Source organism: Gorilla gorilla, chromosome 3 (genome assembly GCF_029281585.2).
Source record: "Gorilla gorilla gorilla isolate KB3781 chromosome 3, NHGRI_mGorGor1-v2.1_pri, whole genome shotgun sequence".
Lineage (NCBI taxonomy): Eukaryota > Metazoa > Chordata > Mammalia > Primates > Hominidae > Gorilla > Gorilla gorilla.
Window position 1 is genome coordinate 130,500,694 of NC_073227.2, and position 15,953 is coordinate 130,516,646.

At 38.5% G+C, this 15,953-nt stretch overlaps 1 protein-coding gene across 2 annotated transcripts in view; it reads right to left on the reverse strand.

Moving 5' to 3' along the window:
- Nucleotides 1–15,953, reverse strand: part of ELOVL6 (ELOVL fatty acid elongase 6) — a 151,045-nt gene that overhangs the window by 54,530 nt on the left and 80,562 nt on the right. For both annotated transcript variants that reach the window (XM_019025953.4, XM_019025952.4), the window contains exon 3: nucleotides 2,133–2,264. In XM_019025953.4, coding sequence (XP_018881498.1) covers nucleotides 2,133–2,264 — 132 coding nt within the window. The remainder of the gene's footprint in view (nucleotides 1–2,132; nucleotides 2,265–15,953) is intronic.

Below are 15,953 nucleotides of genomic sequence, written 5' to 3' on the forward strand. Positions count from 1 at the left end.
TCTCAAAATCACTGGCATATGAAAAAGTACATATCCATAAGTTTATAATGATTCTTAAGGAAACAAATCTTATTGTTTACATGCTAACTAACTTAAAAAAAAAAAACCTGATGAATATAGACAAAGAATCAAGCATTTATCCTAATCTTTGCTATAATAACTGTATATACTTCAAGATAACCGAATAGTTGATAAAGGCAAGTTTCTTTTTATAGAAAGCCTCTTCAAATATTACACCTGAATGTAATAAACCTTCTAGATCTAACTACAACTTATAAGAAATAGAAGGTACAGAAAAATGCAATCAAGCAAAATCCAGGCCAGAGGAAGCTCTATGGGGTAAACTATCTGGTTTCTTCAAAGGATGAATCATAAGGAAAAAGAGGAAATCTATAAGCCAAAAGATATCAGTTAATGGAAGTGTAAAGATCTCATTTTGATCTAGGTTCTTAAACTGTAAAACAGGAATCATTTATGAGACAACTGAAGAAATTTGAAATTTAATCAGAACAAATTATTAATTTAGGTGAGATCATAATACTGTGTTTGCTTTTAAAGAGTACTTAACCTTTAGCCATGGTATGATTTCAATAAGAATTATTTCAGCCTCTATTATTAAAAGTTCCAAATAATTTGTGGATGAGAAAGAAGGTGAGCAAGATTAAACGAAGTAAAATCAGCCAAGTGTTGACAATTGTTTAACAAAGGTAGGGGGTGCAGGGGAGTCACTGTACTTTTTTTCTCTGCTTACAAGTGTTAAAATTTAAAATAACAAAAGATAAAGGTGCAGGGAATATTGAAAAATCAGTAAAATAGTGAAAGGCTTCATTAGGATAGAGATAAATTCCCCACAAATATCAAAATACTTCAGGTGAGGCATACTCTGTCAACCTTAAATGTAAATAAAAATGAAAAGCCTTCTTTATATTATAGAGAATCATGATCTGATACAGATTGAACTGGAAGGAGATTTTAGTGACAGATCCAAATCATGAGTACTTCAAACCTAGGGCCTTACAAATTGCACTGAAATAAAAAGTATATTCAGTAGTGGTGAGTAAGTGGGTGTTTTAGATGGAGGGATCCAACATTATGGAAAAACACAGATCATAAGAGTTTAATGGAAATACTCTTCCTCAGTCATTTTTAATAAGCTTTAAGTGACTAATGAAGCTTTAATGATAACATCCATTTCTGCTTAGAATAGTTAATATATGAAAAAATACAAATGAATATTTATAAATATGAAAATGAACAGTTTTGTGTTTCATAGTATATCTATATTTACTCCCCTCCCGTTCCTCCCCAAGCCTAGTTATAAACTTGCTGGTTTTGACAAGCAAAACACAAATAGAACAGGTGCCTTTGTTAGCACTCTAGGTAAATCCTGGCACTTGCTTGGACACCAGCTGGGTGTTAATTAGTCTTGTGATTGCCTAGATCACAAAATAATACAAGACTGGAAATGCTCCTGAAAGCTTCTGGAGGAATGAGTCTGCACACCAGCTGACAGATGCCCTGAGAGAACAGGCCTTGTCCTGACAGTCTCTGTGTTGAGTTCTTTCACATTTACAAAGCCAGAGCTGGCTACATAAACACATGTCTGCAAGTCAGTTCAGGGAATGAGGGTGGAGGGTGCTTTTGAAGATGCGGAGCAAAAGCATTCTCTGGTCTAGCAATACTGACACAGATGTCCAGTGTCTGGTCTATGTCTAAGTGTCATCTTTTGATTAAGTGTTAGCAACAGCACACCCAGGGTATTTGAACCCTGTTCTCCAATAGACTTCAACAGGTTACTTGTGTGCCTTCCCATTTAACCTTTCATCTATATTTAGCCAATAACAATAATGAATTGCTGTACTGCTTCTCATCCTAACAGATCAATCAGATTACTGCATGGCCAATTTGGACAGGACAAGAGATGGCCTGACACCTCTCAAAATATATAAGGTTGAATACATCATGGCAAATGGTGGCAGTGAAGGCTTTCTTTCTGAACATGACTTTATTTTATGTCCTCATCATATTCAGTAATCAAAAATATCAGATTTAAAATCAAATGCTCAATCATTGCATTCTTTCAGCAAGTGATAAAATCGATACATTTTATCAGAAAAATGAAAAAAACCTACCTGAAGACTGCAAGGGTCAGAGACCAGAGCACTAATGGCTTCCTCAGTTCAAACTTTGCTCGTTTATTCATTAGGTGCCGACCACCGAATATAAAGGCAGCATACAGAGCAGAAAACAGGAAAGATTTCTTCCTGCAAACAAGCAAACAAAACCTTTAAGATATTTTTAGTCACTAGGAAACACCAAATTTTGTACCAGTTCTCCTCTTTGTAAGCACTGAAAAAATATTCTTGAGAATATTCCTGCTTCACTGAAGAGGGAGTCTAGTCCACATGGCAAACTAGTGTTCTGTTGGAATCTCCCTTGACAACTCAGGTCTTCCAGCATTTTAACCAACATATTAAGTATCGTGTCAGGATAGATATATTTCCTTTGTAGGCTCTAGGACTGAAATTTCAACAACATAGCATTGAAGTACAAAAAGTAGTCTTTTCACTGAGAGAAATAATTTTATTCTTTAGAGTTTGTTGAGCCAATTTAGATACATACATGAATTTTAAAAAGAAGTGTTTTTTTATTGGAACTATTTGGTGACAAGGTTGTGTCTTGGAACAAGATAGCCATTTAAAATTTTATCTTGGGTGGGTGTGGTGGCTCACGCCTTTTATCCCAGCACTTTGGGAGGCAGAGGTGGGTGGATCACTTCAGGCCAGGAGTTTGAGACCAGACTGGCCAACATGGTAAAACTCCCTCTCTGTTAAAAACACAAAATTTAGCCAGGCATGGTGGTGGGCACCTGTAATCTTAGCTACTCGGGAGGCTGAGGCAGAATTGCTTGAAACCAGAAGGCAGAGGTTGCAATGAGCTGCGATTTTTGAGACTCCATCTCAAAAGGCAAAAGAATAAAAGAATGGTTACTCCATAGGCAGCCCTGAGGACTGCTGGCTGGCTACTTTTATGGGTTTTTTAATACATGCTAAACGAGGGGTAGATTATTCATGAGTGTTCCGGGGAAAGGGGCGGGGATTTCCCCAGGAACGGAACTGAGGGTTCCTTCCCTTTTTAGACTGTATACTGTACCATGGCATCTGTGAACTGTCATGGTGTTGGTGGGAGTGTCTTTTAGCATGCTAATGCATTATAATTAGCATATAATAAGCAGTGAGGATGATCAGAGGTCACTTGTGTTACCATCTTGGTTTGGCTGGGTTTTGGCCAGCTTCTTAACCGTATCCTGTTTTATCAGCAGGGTCTTTGTGACCCGTATCTTGTGCCAACCTCCTATGTCATCCTGTGACTAAGAATTCCTTACCTCCTGGGAATGCAGCCCAGTAGGTCTCAGCCTCATTTTACTTAGCCCCTATTCAAGATAAAGTCACTCTGGTACAAATGCCTCTGACAACAGTACTGATAATGCCAAAAGATAAATTCAAAAGCAAAAATCCACAAACTTCTATAATAGAACTATGATTCGACTGAAAGCAACAGAAACCTTATAAATAATTTAAACAGTTGAGCATGTTTCCTGAGAAAGCAATGTTTCTCTTAAAATGGGTCTTCCCTATTCAATTAGATCAATAAGGAAAGGGTTGAGAAATAAGTTACAAAACATAATATCAAAAGCAAAATGTGTTCACCTAAAGAGTATTATTTGTAAAATGCTTCGTGTTTTCTCCCTTTATGCTGACATGTAATGCTGACTGATAAGGGACCTTGCTATTTACACAAGCAGCATTCCTATGTAAATGAATGCAAGTGACCGACTTAGTGAATACCACCAAATAAAGCAATGATTCCAGAAATCAACCCATAAGTAAATGTTGAATAAATCACTTTCACTGAGGTTTATAGACTCTTCTCTTGGGCCCACAAGACCTGGAACACAGTAGGTGCTCAATAAATATCTGTTGAATGAACGTGGTCTTGTCCTATCAAATTTTCTGATGGGGAAAATAATTAGGCATCTGTGTACAGTAAACAGGCAGTAAACACTAATAGAAAGTTGTACTTTCCCCGTAATACATTAATAACTAAAGTCAAATATTCAGAAAAATATTATGATACATTTTCTTCCCCCAGAAAGACATTGATTATTTCTATACTTCAGTGAAACAATTTTGTGGAAACTTTAACTACTGGACATTTCAGGAAGAAAGTACTTTTGGCCATAAATTATATATTGCTTTATTTCTCCTCTGGAAATTACAAGGGCATGGAATTAAATTACTTAAGAGTCACAATCACTATTTCTGTTTATGCATATATAAGCAAAGACTAAAGAAAAATAAAGTTCTACCAAGTTAATGTAGGTGATAGTAATCTGAAAAAGTATATACATTTTTTCTAATTTATAAAGGTAATAAGTGACAATAATCACATTATGATTTATAGAGTGATTCCTATGGGTAGACATAATGCCAAAAAGCTTTACTATTTAATCCTCATGGTGCAGGTAAAGTATTATCTTTATTTCATAAATAAACAGGCTTAGAGGTAAAGTAGCCCTAGATTTTCCTGTTCTTGTGGTAAACTTTCAGAAGAAAAAGGGGTACTTGATGTGTTATCTTATAAGCTGTAAAAATTCCTTAAGCTGTCCTGTTGAATTACATAATCATTGCATAATGTGTAGAACATTGTGTAACTGTGAAAAGATGAAGAAGAATTTCCCATCTTCATGTTTCTACTGTCATATTTTCTGAGTCTGGGAAACTTTCATCCAAACCATCTTTGCTTCTTTGAGAACAGAAATTAATTATACATATACCACGGAAGACATTTCCTTAAAATTATCATTATTTATCTTACCCATTCAACATAATTGAGATTCTGATTATGGTTGTATTAACTGTATTACTTGCAATCATAAACCAAGTTAAATGAATATCTTCATACAATCCTATCATTCTAGCCATAAAGGGAAAAGTAATGCCTCAAGAACCAAGAAAAGAATAAAAAATCTTCCCTATGTATTTTTTCTCCAGTTTCCTAACTTCTAAAATGAGAATTAATCCTAATGCACTGCTCACTTCCCAGCAAGGGCCATTCACTTTTCCACAAGAGCTCTATTTACAAAGCAATTCAACAGCTAAGGCAACGAAGTCAGTCAGTACAGAATCATAGAACTTGATAATTGCAAGCAAGGAACCTTAGAGGTGGAGCCCGATTTCCTCCTTCGACAGAAAAGAGAATAGGGAACCTGATGACAATAGTCACTCACAGTCACACAGCTGCATGCTACAATGGTCAACACTATCCAACATTGTCATGGCTGTGGTCAAGCAGGTAGGTAAACACAAAATAATTGTATAAGCTATATCAGGGTCACAGGTAGTTAATGGGAATCGGTTTGAGTGCTGTGATCAAAGTAAGTTTTTCATTGCATGCACAGAAATCTTTTACTGTAGTGAAATTCAAATCCTTGGGGTTAGTTTAGAATTAAACCTAAGCATCTGCTATAAGTGGGAGTTGCCTAAGCATTAACAATTACCTCTTTAACTGAGTTGTCATTTATGGTTGAATGTACTATTTGTTTTCCATATTGCTTAGAAGAAGGTAAGATTTTCTTTAATGAACAGGACTATTTAAATGAATTAAAATTGCCTTTCCTTTCTGGCATCTCTCCGGTAAAGTTCAATTATATTCAAGATGAATAATGGTTTGCCACTAGCCCGCTTAGTTTTTAATGTGGATAGATTGCTTTCCTAATGGTTCTGTGGTAATACTTCGTATACTGGCAGGCCTCCATACTTGGGTATAATGGTAACACTATACTGTTTTATTATTAGATAATCAGTCATTTTGAGATAGCATGGACTCTTCTTGTTTAATAAATTTTAAATGTGCATCATATAGCACAACCCATAATTATAGGTACTTAATAAGTACTTTTCAGGGTGGTGATTCAGGAGTTATGATTACCAGGTGACCAACCAAATAAAGACAACCCAAATGAAATACTGATGTGCTTTAATTCTGTCAAGCTTATATTTATCCTTTTTACCCTTCTATTTCTGTCATCAAGATGAACAATGGAAATTATTCCATAATTAATAAAAATGAATAGTGGATCTATCCTTAGAAATCTGAATTTCTCTATCATACTATCTTGTTCCAAAGCATTCCTAGGACATGCTTTTTTGATTCTTACCAGAGTAGCTGAGCAAGTTCTCACTTATGATTTGTATTTCTTGCTCTACCCATTAACATTTCTGAAAAAGCATGCATAAATTGAAATACATGTTTTTTTAAACTCGTGGGATTTCACTGAAACCAGTGCTTAGCTTGAGTCTCCTTAGCATTCACATCAAGATTTCTATACCCCAAGAGTCAAACTAGTTTATTTGCTAATGAAGAAATGTTTATGTGGGTAGTATTTCAACATAGGATAATTGCTAATGAATAGCTTGGGAAGCTGGCCTGAGCTCCCTCCTGGCTCTTTCATGTCGTATCTACATGGCCTTCATTATGGCTACTGTACACATGTGAGGTACAAGGAGATGGGAAAGTAAAAAGCAGTGAGGGGAAAAAATGAAAAGGGCACCGCCCAGTTCAGCTGATACCTATCTACCTAGTGCAGGGAAAGTTTTCATGTTCTAAGGTGAAGAGTCTGACGCTGAGACAGAATGCCAACTGGTGCACCCCCCTCCTCTTTTAAGAGTCCTCTTGTAGTTCAGTTGCTGACTGAAGTCAGGAAACAACTTATGGTTCTGAAAGTGATTTTAGGGATACAAATAAAGTAGGGACCCAGAGACTAGAGGAAATAACACTACTTTTTGCCAATATGACATTTAATGTATGTCTATGGTGGTTATAATTTGATAAGAAAATAAGATTTTCTTGAGAGGGATCCTGAGGTTTCTTGAAGTCCTATCCAGGGCTTAATTCTGCCACATTCTTAAGGATTCTGCAAGACTTCATATAGGCATTTTTCTTTTACGTTAAAAATAATGGAAATTTTTCCGCAGATTTTTTTTTTTTTTTTTTTCGAGCCAAGGTCTCATTCTGTCATCTAGGCTGGAGTGTAGTGGTGTGATCATGGCTCACGGCAGCCTCAGCCTCCAGGGCTCAAGCGATCTTCCCACTTCAGCCTCCTGGGTAGCTGGCACTACAGGTGCGCCTGATTCTTTTAATTTTTTTGCAGAAATGGGATCCCAGTATGTTGGCCAGACTGGTCCCCAACTCCTGGACTGAAGCAATCCTCCTGCCTCAGCCTCCCAAAGTGCTGGGATTACAGATGTAAGCCACCACACCTGGCCAGGAGGTTTTATTCGTAAGTAAATTAACTATATGCCCAGAAATTCTGACAAACAATTTTGTGAATAATCATGAAAATATGCCCGTAATTGATACAAATGAAAAGTGGCTTTACAATTGCAAGACAAAGCCATAACTAAGGTAAAGGTTCCTTATTCTTATTCCAAGCTGTTGTGTATGACCAAGGATACCAAATAAGGTGTGATTTCCGAGCTTCTTTGAGTTGTAAGCACTTTACCTTTTTGCTTCCCCCTCCAGATACTAATTTAGAGATCACAGGTTCTCCTCATCTATTTTTTAAAAAAAGGTGTGAGAACTAGTTTTTAGTTTTTCTATCCTTGAAGTAGGCCATAAGCAAAGTAGAGTTACATTTAGTCCACAAGATTCAATAACATGGCTACACATCCCTTTCCAGGAAAGTATACCCCTCTTAGAAGCAGATTGAACATAGAAATTCCTTGTATACATCTGTAAACTTATCTTTTTCCTCCCTTGTCACCTTTTAAAAAATCTTGGTGCATTCTGTTTTTGTATTACAACTGGACATAAGATTTTGGGGGAGAAAATACTCTCAAAATGTTAAAACGAAAAAACTGCACATCTAAAAAAACTCTTTAATACTTAAATCGGCAGGTTACCAATTCCCTTTGTTTCCTTAGAATTCCTTTTTTTTTTTTTCAGTAGCTGATGAAAATGTTGACATCCACCCATCCATTCAAAATTCAATAAACCTTTCAGTTTTTTTTTTCTTCTGTTAGGTTTAAGCCATGGCCAAGAAATTTAATAAACTTATTGTATTCCTTTGCAGTATGGTTATTAAGACATTGAATGAAAAAAGGATCCTTATGTGAGAGTAAATTCTGCCTCTGCTAATCTAGCTAGAAAGACAGAAAAATTTACATGATAACACATGGTTATATAGGGGGTCAGTAGCAAATGTGTGTTACAGATAATGTTTTATAAAGAGCTAAGGAAGGAGACTATTGTCATGAGAAAATGCTGTGGAAGATTTAAGAGTGGACCCTGAAGGTTTTGGATGGATGGGCAAAGGGCAAGTAGCAATAGGCAATGGAGTTAGGTGTGAGCTAAACCGGGAGTCTGTCATACCAGATGCTGTGGGTTGGGTATGGTAGAAAGCCTGTTTGGAGATGCGGGCTAAAGTTGGGTTGTGTGACGTTCTGAAAACTGCAGCAGAGTTCGGGCTGTATCTGCACCTCAAGTTTGCAGTAAGTTGTGAGGCATGTGCCCAGTAATTTGTTACTACTAATTAAAGTACAGGACTGAAATGTATGGCTTAATTTTCCTTTCTTCTTTTTCTTCTTAAATAAACAAAAGACTAAATCACACATACCCCATCATGTCCCATGGGTGAGAGATGGGGAAGTAATAACTTGTGCCCCCAGAAAAATGGATAGAGAACTGCTGGATGAAGTCATGAAGGGTACTGAAAGTCTTTGAGCTGGGAAGGAAGACAGAATTTAAAAAGATGTTCACAGAGAAACTTGGTATGCATTATTTCTATCCCTGAGGGCAGATGTGGCAAAAGTTGAATTCCTGATCTCTCGATCAATGCACTGAAGTGTGTGTGTGAACTGCGGCTCTTCACAGGAACCATCAGATGGGATCACCTTTAGGAATGAACATTTTCCTGTTCATAGTAAAAGATAGCAAACCGCTAGGCTAATCACAGCATTATTTCAGTTGAGTTGATGTTTGCAGCTCAGAGAATTGTCAGTTTCAATCCTAAAGCATTGCATCTTAGAGAGGTACAAGAATACTTTTTGTTTCAGTAGATATGGCTTAATAAAACTGATCAGAAAAAATCAGTTTTGAAGTTAGAACCAAAGACTGTAGACTGTCCTTGCTGCTCTAGTTAGCAAAATCAAACAAAGAATTAAAATCTGGGCTGAGTGTGGTGGCTCATGCCTGTAATCCCAACACTTCGGGAGGCTGAGGGGGGTGGATCACTTGAGATCAGGAGTTCAAGACCAGCCTGGACAACATGGTGAAACCCCCTCTCTACTAAAAAAACAAAAACTTAGCTGGGTGTGGGTGGTACATGCTTGTAATCCCAGCTATTCAGGAGCCTAAGGCAGGAGAATCTCTTGAACCTGGGAGGCAGAGGTTGCAGTGAGCCAAGATCACACCATTGCATTCCAGCCTGGGCAACAGAGCAAGACTCCATCTCAAAAACGAAAATAAAAACAAAAGAATTAAAATCCATTCAATTTTTTATCTCCTTAGAGTAAAGCTTGCCGGCAGGGTGCAGTGGCTCACGCCTGTAATCCCAGCACTTAGGGAGGCTGAGGCAGGCAGATCACGAGGTCAGGAGATGGAGACCATCCTGGCTAACACGGTGAAACCCCGTCTCTACTAAAAAAATACAAAAAAAATTAGCCAGGCGTGGTGGCAGGCACCTGTAATCCCAGCTACTGAGGAGGCTGAGGCAGGAGAATGGCGTGAACCTGGGAGGCATAGGCTGCAGCGAGCCAGGATTGTGCCACTGCACTCCAGCCTGGGCGACAAAGCAAGACTCCGTCTCAAAAAAAAAAAAAAAAAAAAAAAAGGAAAGCTTGCCATCACCCCCAAGTCAAAACCTGGCAGAAAACATATCAGTGACTGGGCATGGTGGCTCACGCCTGTAATCCCAACGCTTTGGGAGGGCAAGGCGGGAATATTACTTGTCCCAGGAGTTCGAGACCAGCCTGGGCAACATACTGAGACCCCCCCCATCTCTACAAAAAAATTAAAAATTAGTCTGCTGCAGTGGTGCATGCCTGTAGTCCTAGCTACTTGAGAAACTGGGGTGGGAGGACTGTTTGGGCCTAGGAGGTTGCGGCTGCAGTGAGCATGATTGCCCCATCCACTCCACCGTGGGCGACAGAGTGAGACCCTGTCTCAAAAAAAGCCAAAAACAAAACAAAAAGTCATTGGTCTTATTTAGACAAATCTCCCATCCCCATCTGAAAACAAACTAAAAATGATCTCTATGATGAAAAATTAATTTCTAGTTTCTGTTTTGTTTGAGAGTATTGATTGTTGCAGGTGAGAATTTCCAGGTAACGATCTAGTGATAGTAAAACAAAACTCTTGTGGCCATTTAAAACAGTAATTTCTGAATAAGAGAGGCAGCATGTAGAAATAGAATTCAGAAGGTGGTTCCAGCGGCAATTCAATTTCATTGCACTAATTTTCTTGAAGAAATACTCTTCATTCTAAGAGAAAGGTAGCATATTAATTTCCAATGAGGCAATGCTCACTTGTTAAATTATTTCAAAATATAATAATGATGAGCCAGGCATGATGGCATGCGCCTGTAGTCCCAGCTACTCAGGAGGCTGAGGTGGGAGAAGCCCTTGAGCTTGAGACAGTGAATCCAGCCTGAGCAACATAACAAGACTCCATCCCTTGAAAACAAAAAAAAGTGTAACAATAATGGTAATATAAAAAGTGTACTATAATTCTGAAATGCCTCCTGTTAAATAAGAGTAGTTGAGTGACTCTCCTGTCACCAAGCTAAACTTTATCTCCTATAGCCTTAAAAATCTATTCTATAATATAAATGAAGCATTAATCATCTATTTTCCTAAATACAAAATTTTCTTGGGCTTGAAGTTACACAAGTACAATTATGGGCTATGTCAGTCAAAGCTGTAGGCATTTTTTTTTCTTTTTTTTAGATCTTCTTTTCCAGTCCAGTGGCCTAATGACCCTAGACATATAGAATCTCAAGATTGGAACAGACCTTAGACATCTAGTCTAAACTTTTCAGCTTAGGAATTCCTGGCTAAAAACTTCCTGGCTGATGGTCCTCTAATTTCTACTAAATGTAGAAATAATGACTGGAACTTGGAGGTCATTAGTTCCTGATCATATGGTACAGCTGGGCTTCTTTAAAAACTGACCCAAACGCTGAAGCCACTCATCCTTCCCCTATGGATGACCAACACCCTTTCAAACTAACAGGCTACACTTAGAGTTGAATATAAAAACCTGTTTCCTGATTGTCTTTATCCTAAAGAAGCCTAGGACGTCTTATAACTAATAGACCTATCAGAGCTGGAGGCTAAAACTAGAAGTGAAAAAACACTGTCAAAAGGAGATAATTATTCACAATGCATTGAAAACCGGATTTCAGGTTTATAAGATTAAGTCCAATTCAAACTGAAAATTTTCCTAGATTTAAATCAAAACCAAGAAAAATAACAGCTTGCACAATTATATAAACAAGCATAAACATATCCATGTTTATGAGCACTTTCTCTGTGCTCAAGGACTGACATTTACATCAAAGGAGAATCCATTTCTGTTGTAGGTTACACCACTACCTTAATATTTACATAGGGTTTTCATTTCCCCAAATCACCTCATAGACAACTGAAAATTCCAAAAGCTAGAAAATAAAATGAAGGGGAAAACATGGCATGTTTTCACATTAACTATTGGATAAATAAATATACTCTTGTCACTAATGATTCCCTCAATATAAATTTTGAAAAGAAACTGGGGAAGCAATGAGAAAATATACCCCAAATACTATTTCTGGATTAGAGAAAATATCTCGGCAGTGACGATGATCTCATGGCTAGTTTATAAATTGATTTTGTCAGCAAAATCAAATGTACATAAGAAATTAAGCTTGAGAAAAAACTGGCAGTAATCAGAAGAAATATATTTTTAGTAATGAGTGAAAATGACTTAAACATTGTTTTTACTTATGAGATTATCACCCGATTACCCAAGAAAGAACTCTGAATTTCATCTTGTTCTTAAAAATAATAATATAGGGCCAAGCATGATGGCTCATGCCTGTAATCCCAGCATTTCGGGAGGCCAAGGTGGGAAGATGGCTTAAGGCCAGGAATTCAAGGCCAGCCTGGGTAATATGGTGAGAACCTGTCTCTACAAAAAAAAACTTCCAGAAATAATAATAATATGGCAACATTTTGATTGGGGCTTTCATACTGCTCCTTCAAAATCTGAACTCTCATTCTGTGACGTAAGAGGATAAAGTTTGCAGACACTACTAGCTTTGAGAACTCCGATAATGGGGACAGCTACAACAAATTCTCACAAACTGAATGGCTTCTAACAAAACAAATGTATTATCTTACAGTTCTGGAAGTTAGAATCCGAAATGAGTCTTACGGGGCTAAAATCAAAGAGTCACCAGGGTTGCATTTCTTCTGAAGGCTCTATGGCAGAATCCATTTCCTTGCCTCTTCCAACATCTAGAGTCCACTTGACATTCCTTGGCTCATGGCTGCCTCCTCCTCCATCTTCAAAATGCATCACACCAAGCTGTTTCCATGGTCACGTCACCTTATCTGACTCTGATCCCCGCCCCCCCACTCCCTGTTAAGAACCCTGTGAATATAATGGGCCCACCAGATAATCCAGGGCCACAGCCTAGAGGCTTCCATTTTAACAACCCATGTGATTAGATGTCCCCTGCCCAAAGATATTCTGGAATAATCTCACCATCTCAAATTCCTCAACCTAATTGCATCCGCAACATGTCCTTTGCTATATAAAGTAACATATTCACAGAAGATGGGCACATTTTTGAGGGACTGTTATTCTGTTTACCATGCGGATTAAACTAAATCGTAAGATCTAAAGCCATTCTTCTACTAAAACACATAGGAGACCCCTACAGATGCACATGTTTCATGTCTATTCCTGGTTTGCCATCCCCAAAGCCAGGTTCTTCCCCTCTACTCAAGAAAGCATTTTAGAATCCAAAGGGCGAGAGCAACACTCTTATGGAGATTGTCTTTAAGCAACTCATTAACATATGACTCACAAATATCAGCATCTGAACTCTTAGTAGCACATGACTTACCGTATCCTTTACAATGAACCAGGTACCCATGTTCAGAATTTCTAGTATAATATACAATTTACTAAAATTACTAATATGTATTCGATTTATTCTGACTGTCCACAGTCCTAAATTGCCATCTCTTAACACTCCTTTGCAACAACAAAGGTTACTTGGTTTGTAACCATTCTCTTAATCCCAATCTTAAAATACGTACTACAGGCTACTTCAACTATGTTTTCCTGTATGTGGCAATGCAGTTGTTTTATCCTTCCTCTGTTTTTGGGGTTATGTCTATAAAGATAGGTTTCTATGCAGCAATGGTCAAGTATCAGTCTTCCACCCAGATGGCCTGCTAGCAGCAGCATTTGACACAGATGGCAACTCCTTCTTTCCTACAATGCTTCCTTCACTTCCTTCCTTTCTGTTTTCTCTTGCTTCTTCTCCAACTTCACCATCTGTTCTTTTTTCATTTTCCTTTGCTGCTTTCCCTTCATCTCCTCAATCCGCAAACTCTGAGGATCCCCAGAATTCAATCTGTGGACCTCTTCTCTTTTGGCCTCCACCATGGGTTCTCACAGAGGGTGATGATTTTGCCCTTCAGAGGATATTTTGAAATATCTTAAGACATTTTTGGTCTTTACAACTGGAAGGTAGTTGGCTACTGGCAGGTGGTGTGTAGAGGCCCTGGATGCCACAAGACAGCCCTCTACAACCAAAAATTATCCAGCCCCCAAAAATGCCAATAGTGCTGAGGTTGAGGATCCTGAACAAGAGAAATATGGAGACAGAAATTAAGAAAAGAGAAATTGGAAAACTCAAGAGGGTGTAGGCAAAACTGCTTCAAAAGTACGTTCACTGATTGGGGTGATACCACTTATGCCTCAGACACACTCAGGCTGAGTTACTTCAAATTGATTCCAAGCACAGAGTAAATAAAGCAAGCTTCTTGTTTCAAGTGAGCAGTTCGATTTAAAAGTGAAAACAAAATACCAACCAGTGAGTCAGTATATTACTCTCTTCACTGTTCTAGAATTAGGTTCACTTCTGACTACGATGGGCCATGTCCAGCTGCATCCTGAAGGCTGGTAGATTGAATTCTTACAAATTATTCATCTGCTTCAGTGCCTCTCCTGAATGAAGGTCATCTAGAACTGCATTTAAAATGGGTGGATCACGAGGTCAGGAGATCGAGAACATCCTGGCTAACAAGGTGAAACCCCGTCTCTACTAAAAATAAAAAAATTAGCCGGGCGTGGTGGCAGGTGCCTGTAGTCCCAGCTACTTGGGAGGCTGAGGCAGGAGAATGGCGTGAACCCGGGAGGCGGAGCTTGCAGTGAGCCGAGATTGCACCACTGCGCTCCAGCCTGGGCGACAGAGTGAGACTCTGTCTCCAAAAAAAAAAAAATATATATATATATATATATATATATATCTCCAGAGAGGAGAAAAAGGAATAATCTTTTTTTTTTTTTTTTTTTTTTTTCTTTTTGAGACAAACTCTCACTCTAGTGCCCAGGCTGGAGTGCTATGGTGAGATCTCGGCTCACTGCAACCTCCGCCTCCTGGGTTAAAGTGATTCTCCTGCCTCAGCCTCCCAAGTAGCAGGGACTATAGGAACACACCACCATGCCCGGCTAGTTTTGTATTTTTGGTGGACACAGGTTTTCACCATTTTGGCCAGGCTGATCTCAAACTCCTGACCTCAAGTGATCCACCCGCCTCGGCCTCCCAAAGTGCTGGGATTACAGGTGTGAGCCACTGCGCCTGGCCAGTAATCTTAAATGAATAGAACCAGACTTCAAGGTAACTGCCAAGACACCACCCCCCTAACTCCACACAGAATTCAAATTCTTCTTGAAGTAGAATTTTAGTTACTGCAGCCATCTCTTTATTAACCACTTTTATAAGATAATTCCATGATAACCAATATTAACTTCACCCAGCATGGGACAATGTTACCACTATTCTACTCTGTTTCTACATTTTCAACTTTTTTAGATTTCACATATAAATGAAATCACACAATAACATTTCTTTTTATGCCTGGCTTAGGATAATATCTTCCAGGTTTATCCATGTAGTCACAAATGATACAATCTCTTTTTTAATGCAAAATAAAATTCCATTATATCACAATTTCTTTATCCATTGATCTGTTTACGGGCACCTAGGTTGATTCCATATGTTGGCTGCTGTGAATAATGCTACAATGAACATGGGGATACTCTCATATTCAAAGTCCAAAAATTTGATATCACCAAAGTTTTCTATGACATACACTTTAAAAAATTGAGAGTAGGCCAGATGCAATGGCTCATGTCTGTAACCCCAACACTTTGAAAGGATGTGGTGGGCAGATTGCTTGAGCTCAGGAGTTTGAGACCAGCCTGGGCAACATGGCCAAACCCCTTCTCTACAGTAAAAATTAGCCACGCATGGTGGTAGGCATCTGTAGTCCCAGCTACTCGAGAGGCAGAGGTAGGTGAATGGCTTTAGCTTGGGAGGTGGCGGAGGTTGCAGTAAGCTGTGATCATGCCACTGCCCTCCAGCCTGGGCCACAAAGGAAATTTTAAACAAATTAATTAATTAAAATTAATAAAAATTGAGAGTAGCAATAGCTCTATTTTCAGAAGTATTGGAATTGTAATAAAATAGGTGGTATTGGCTGAGTGCAGTGGGTCATGCCTAAAATCCCCGCACTTTGGGAGGCCAAGGCAGGTGAATCACTTGAACCCAGTATGTAGAGGTTGCAGTGAGCTGAGATTGCACCAATGCACTCTAGACTGGTGACAGAGTGCGT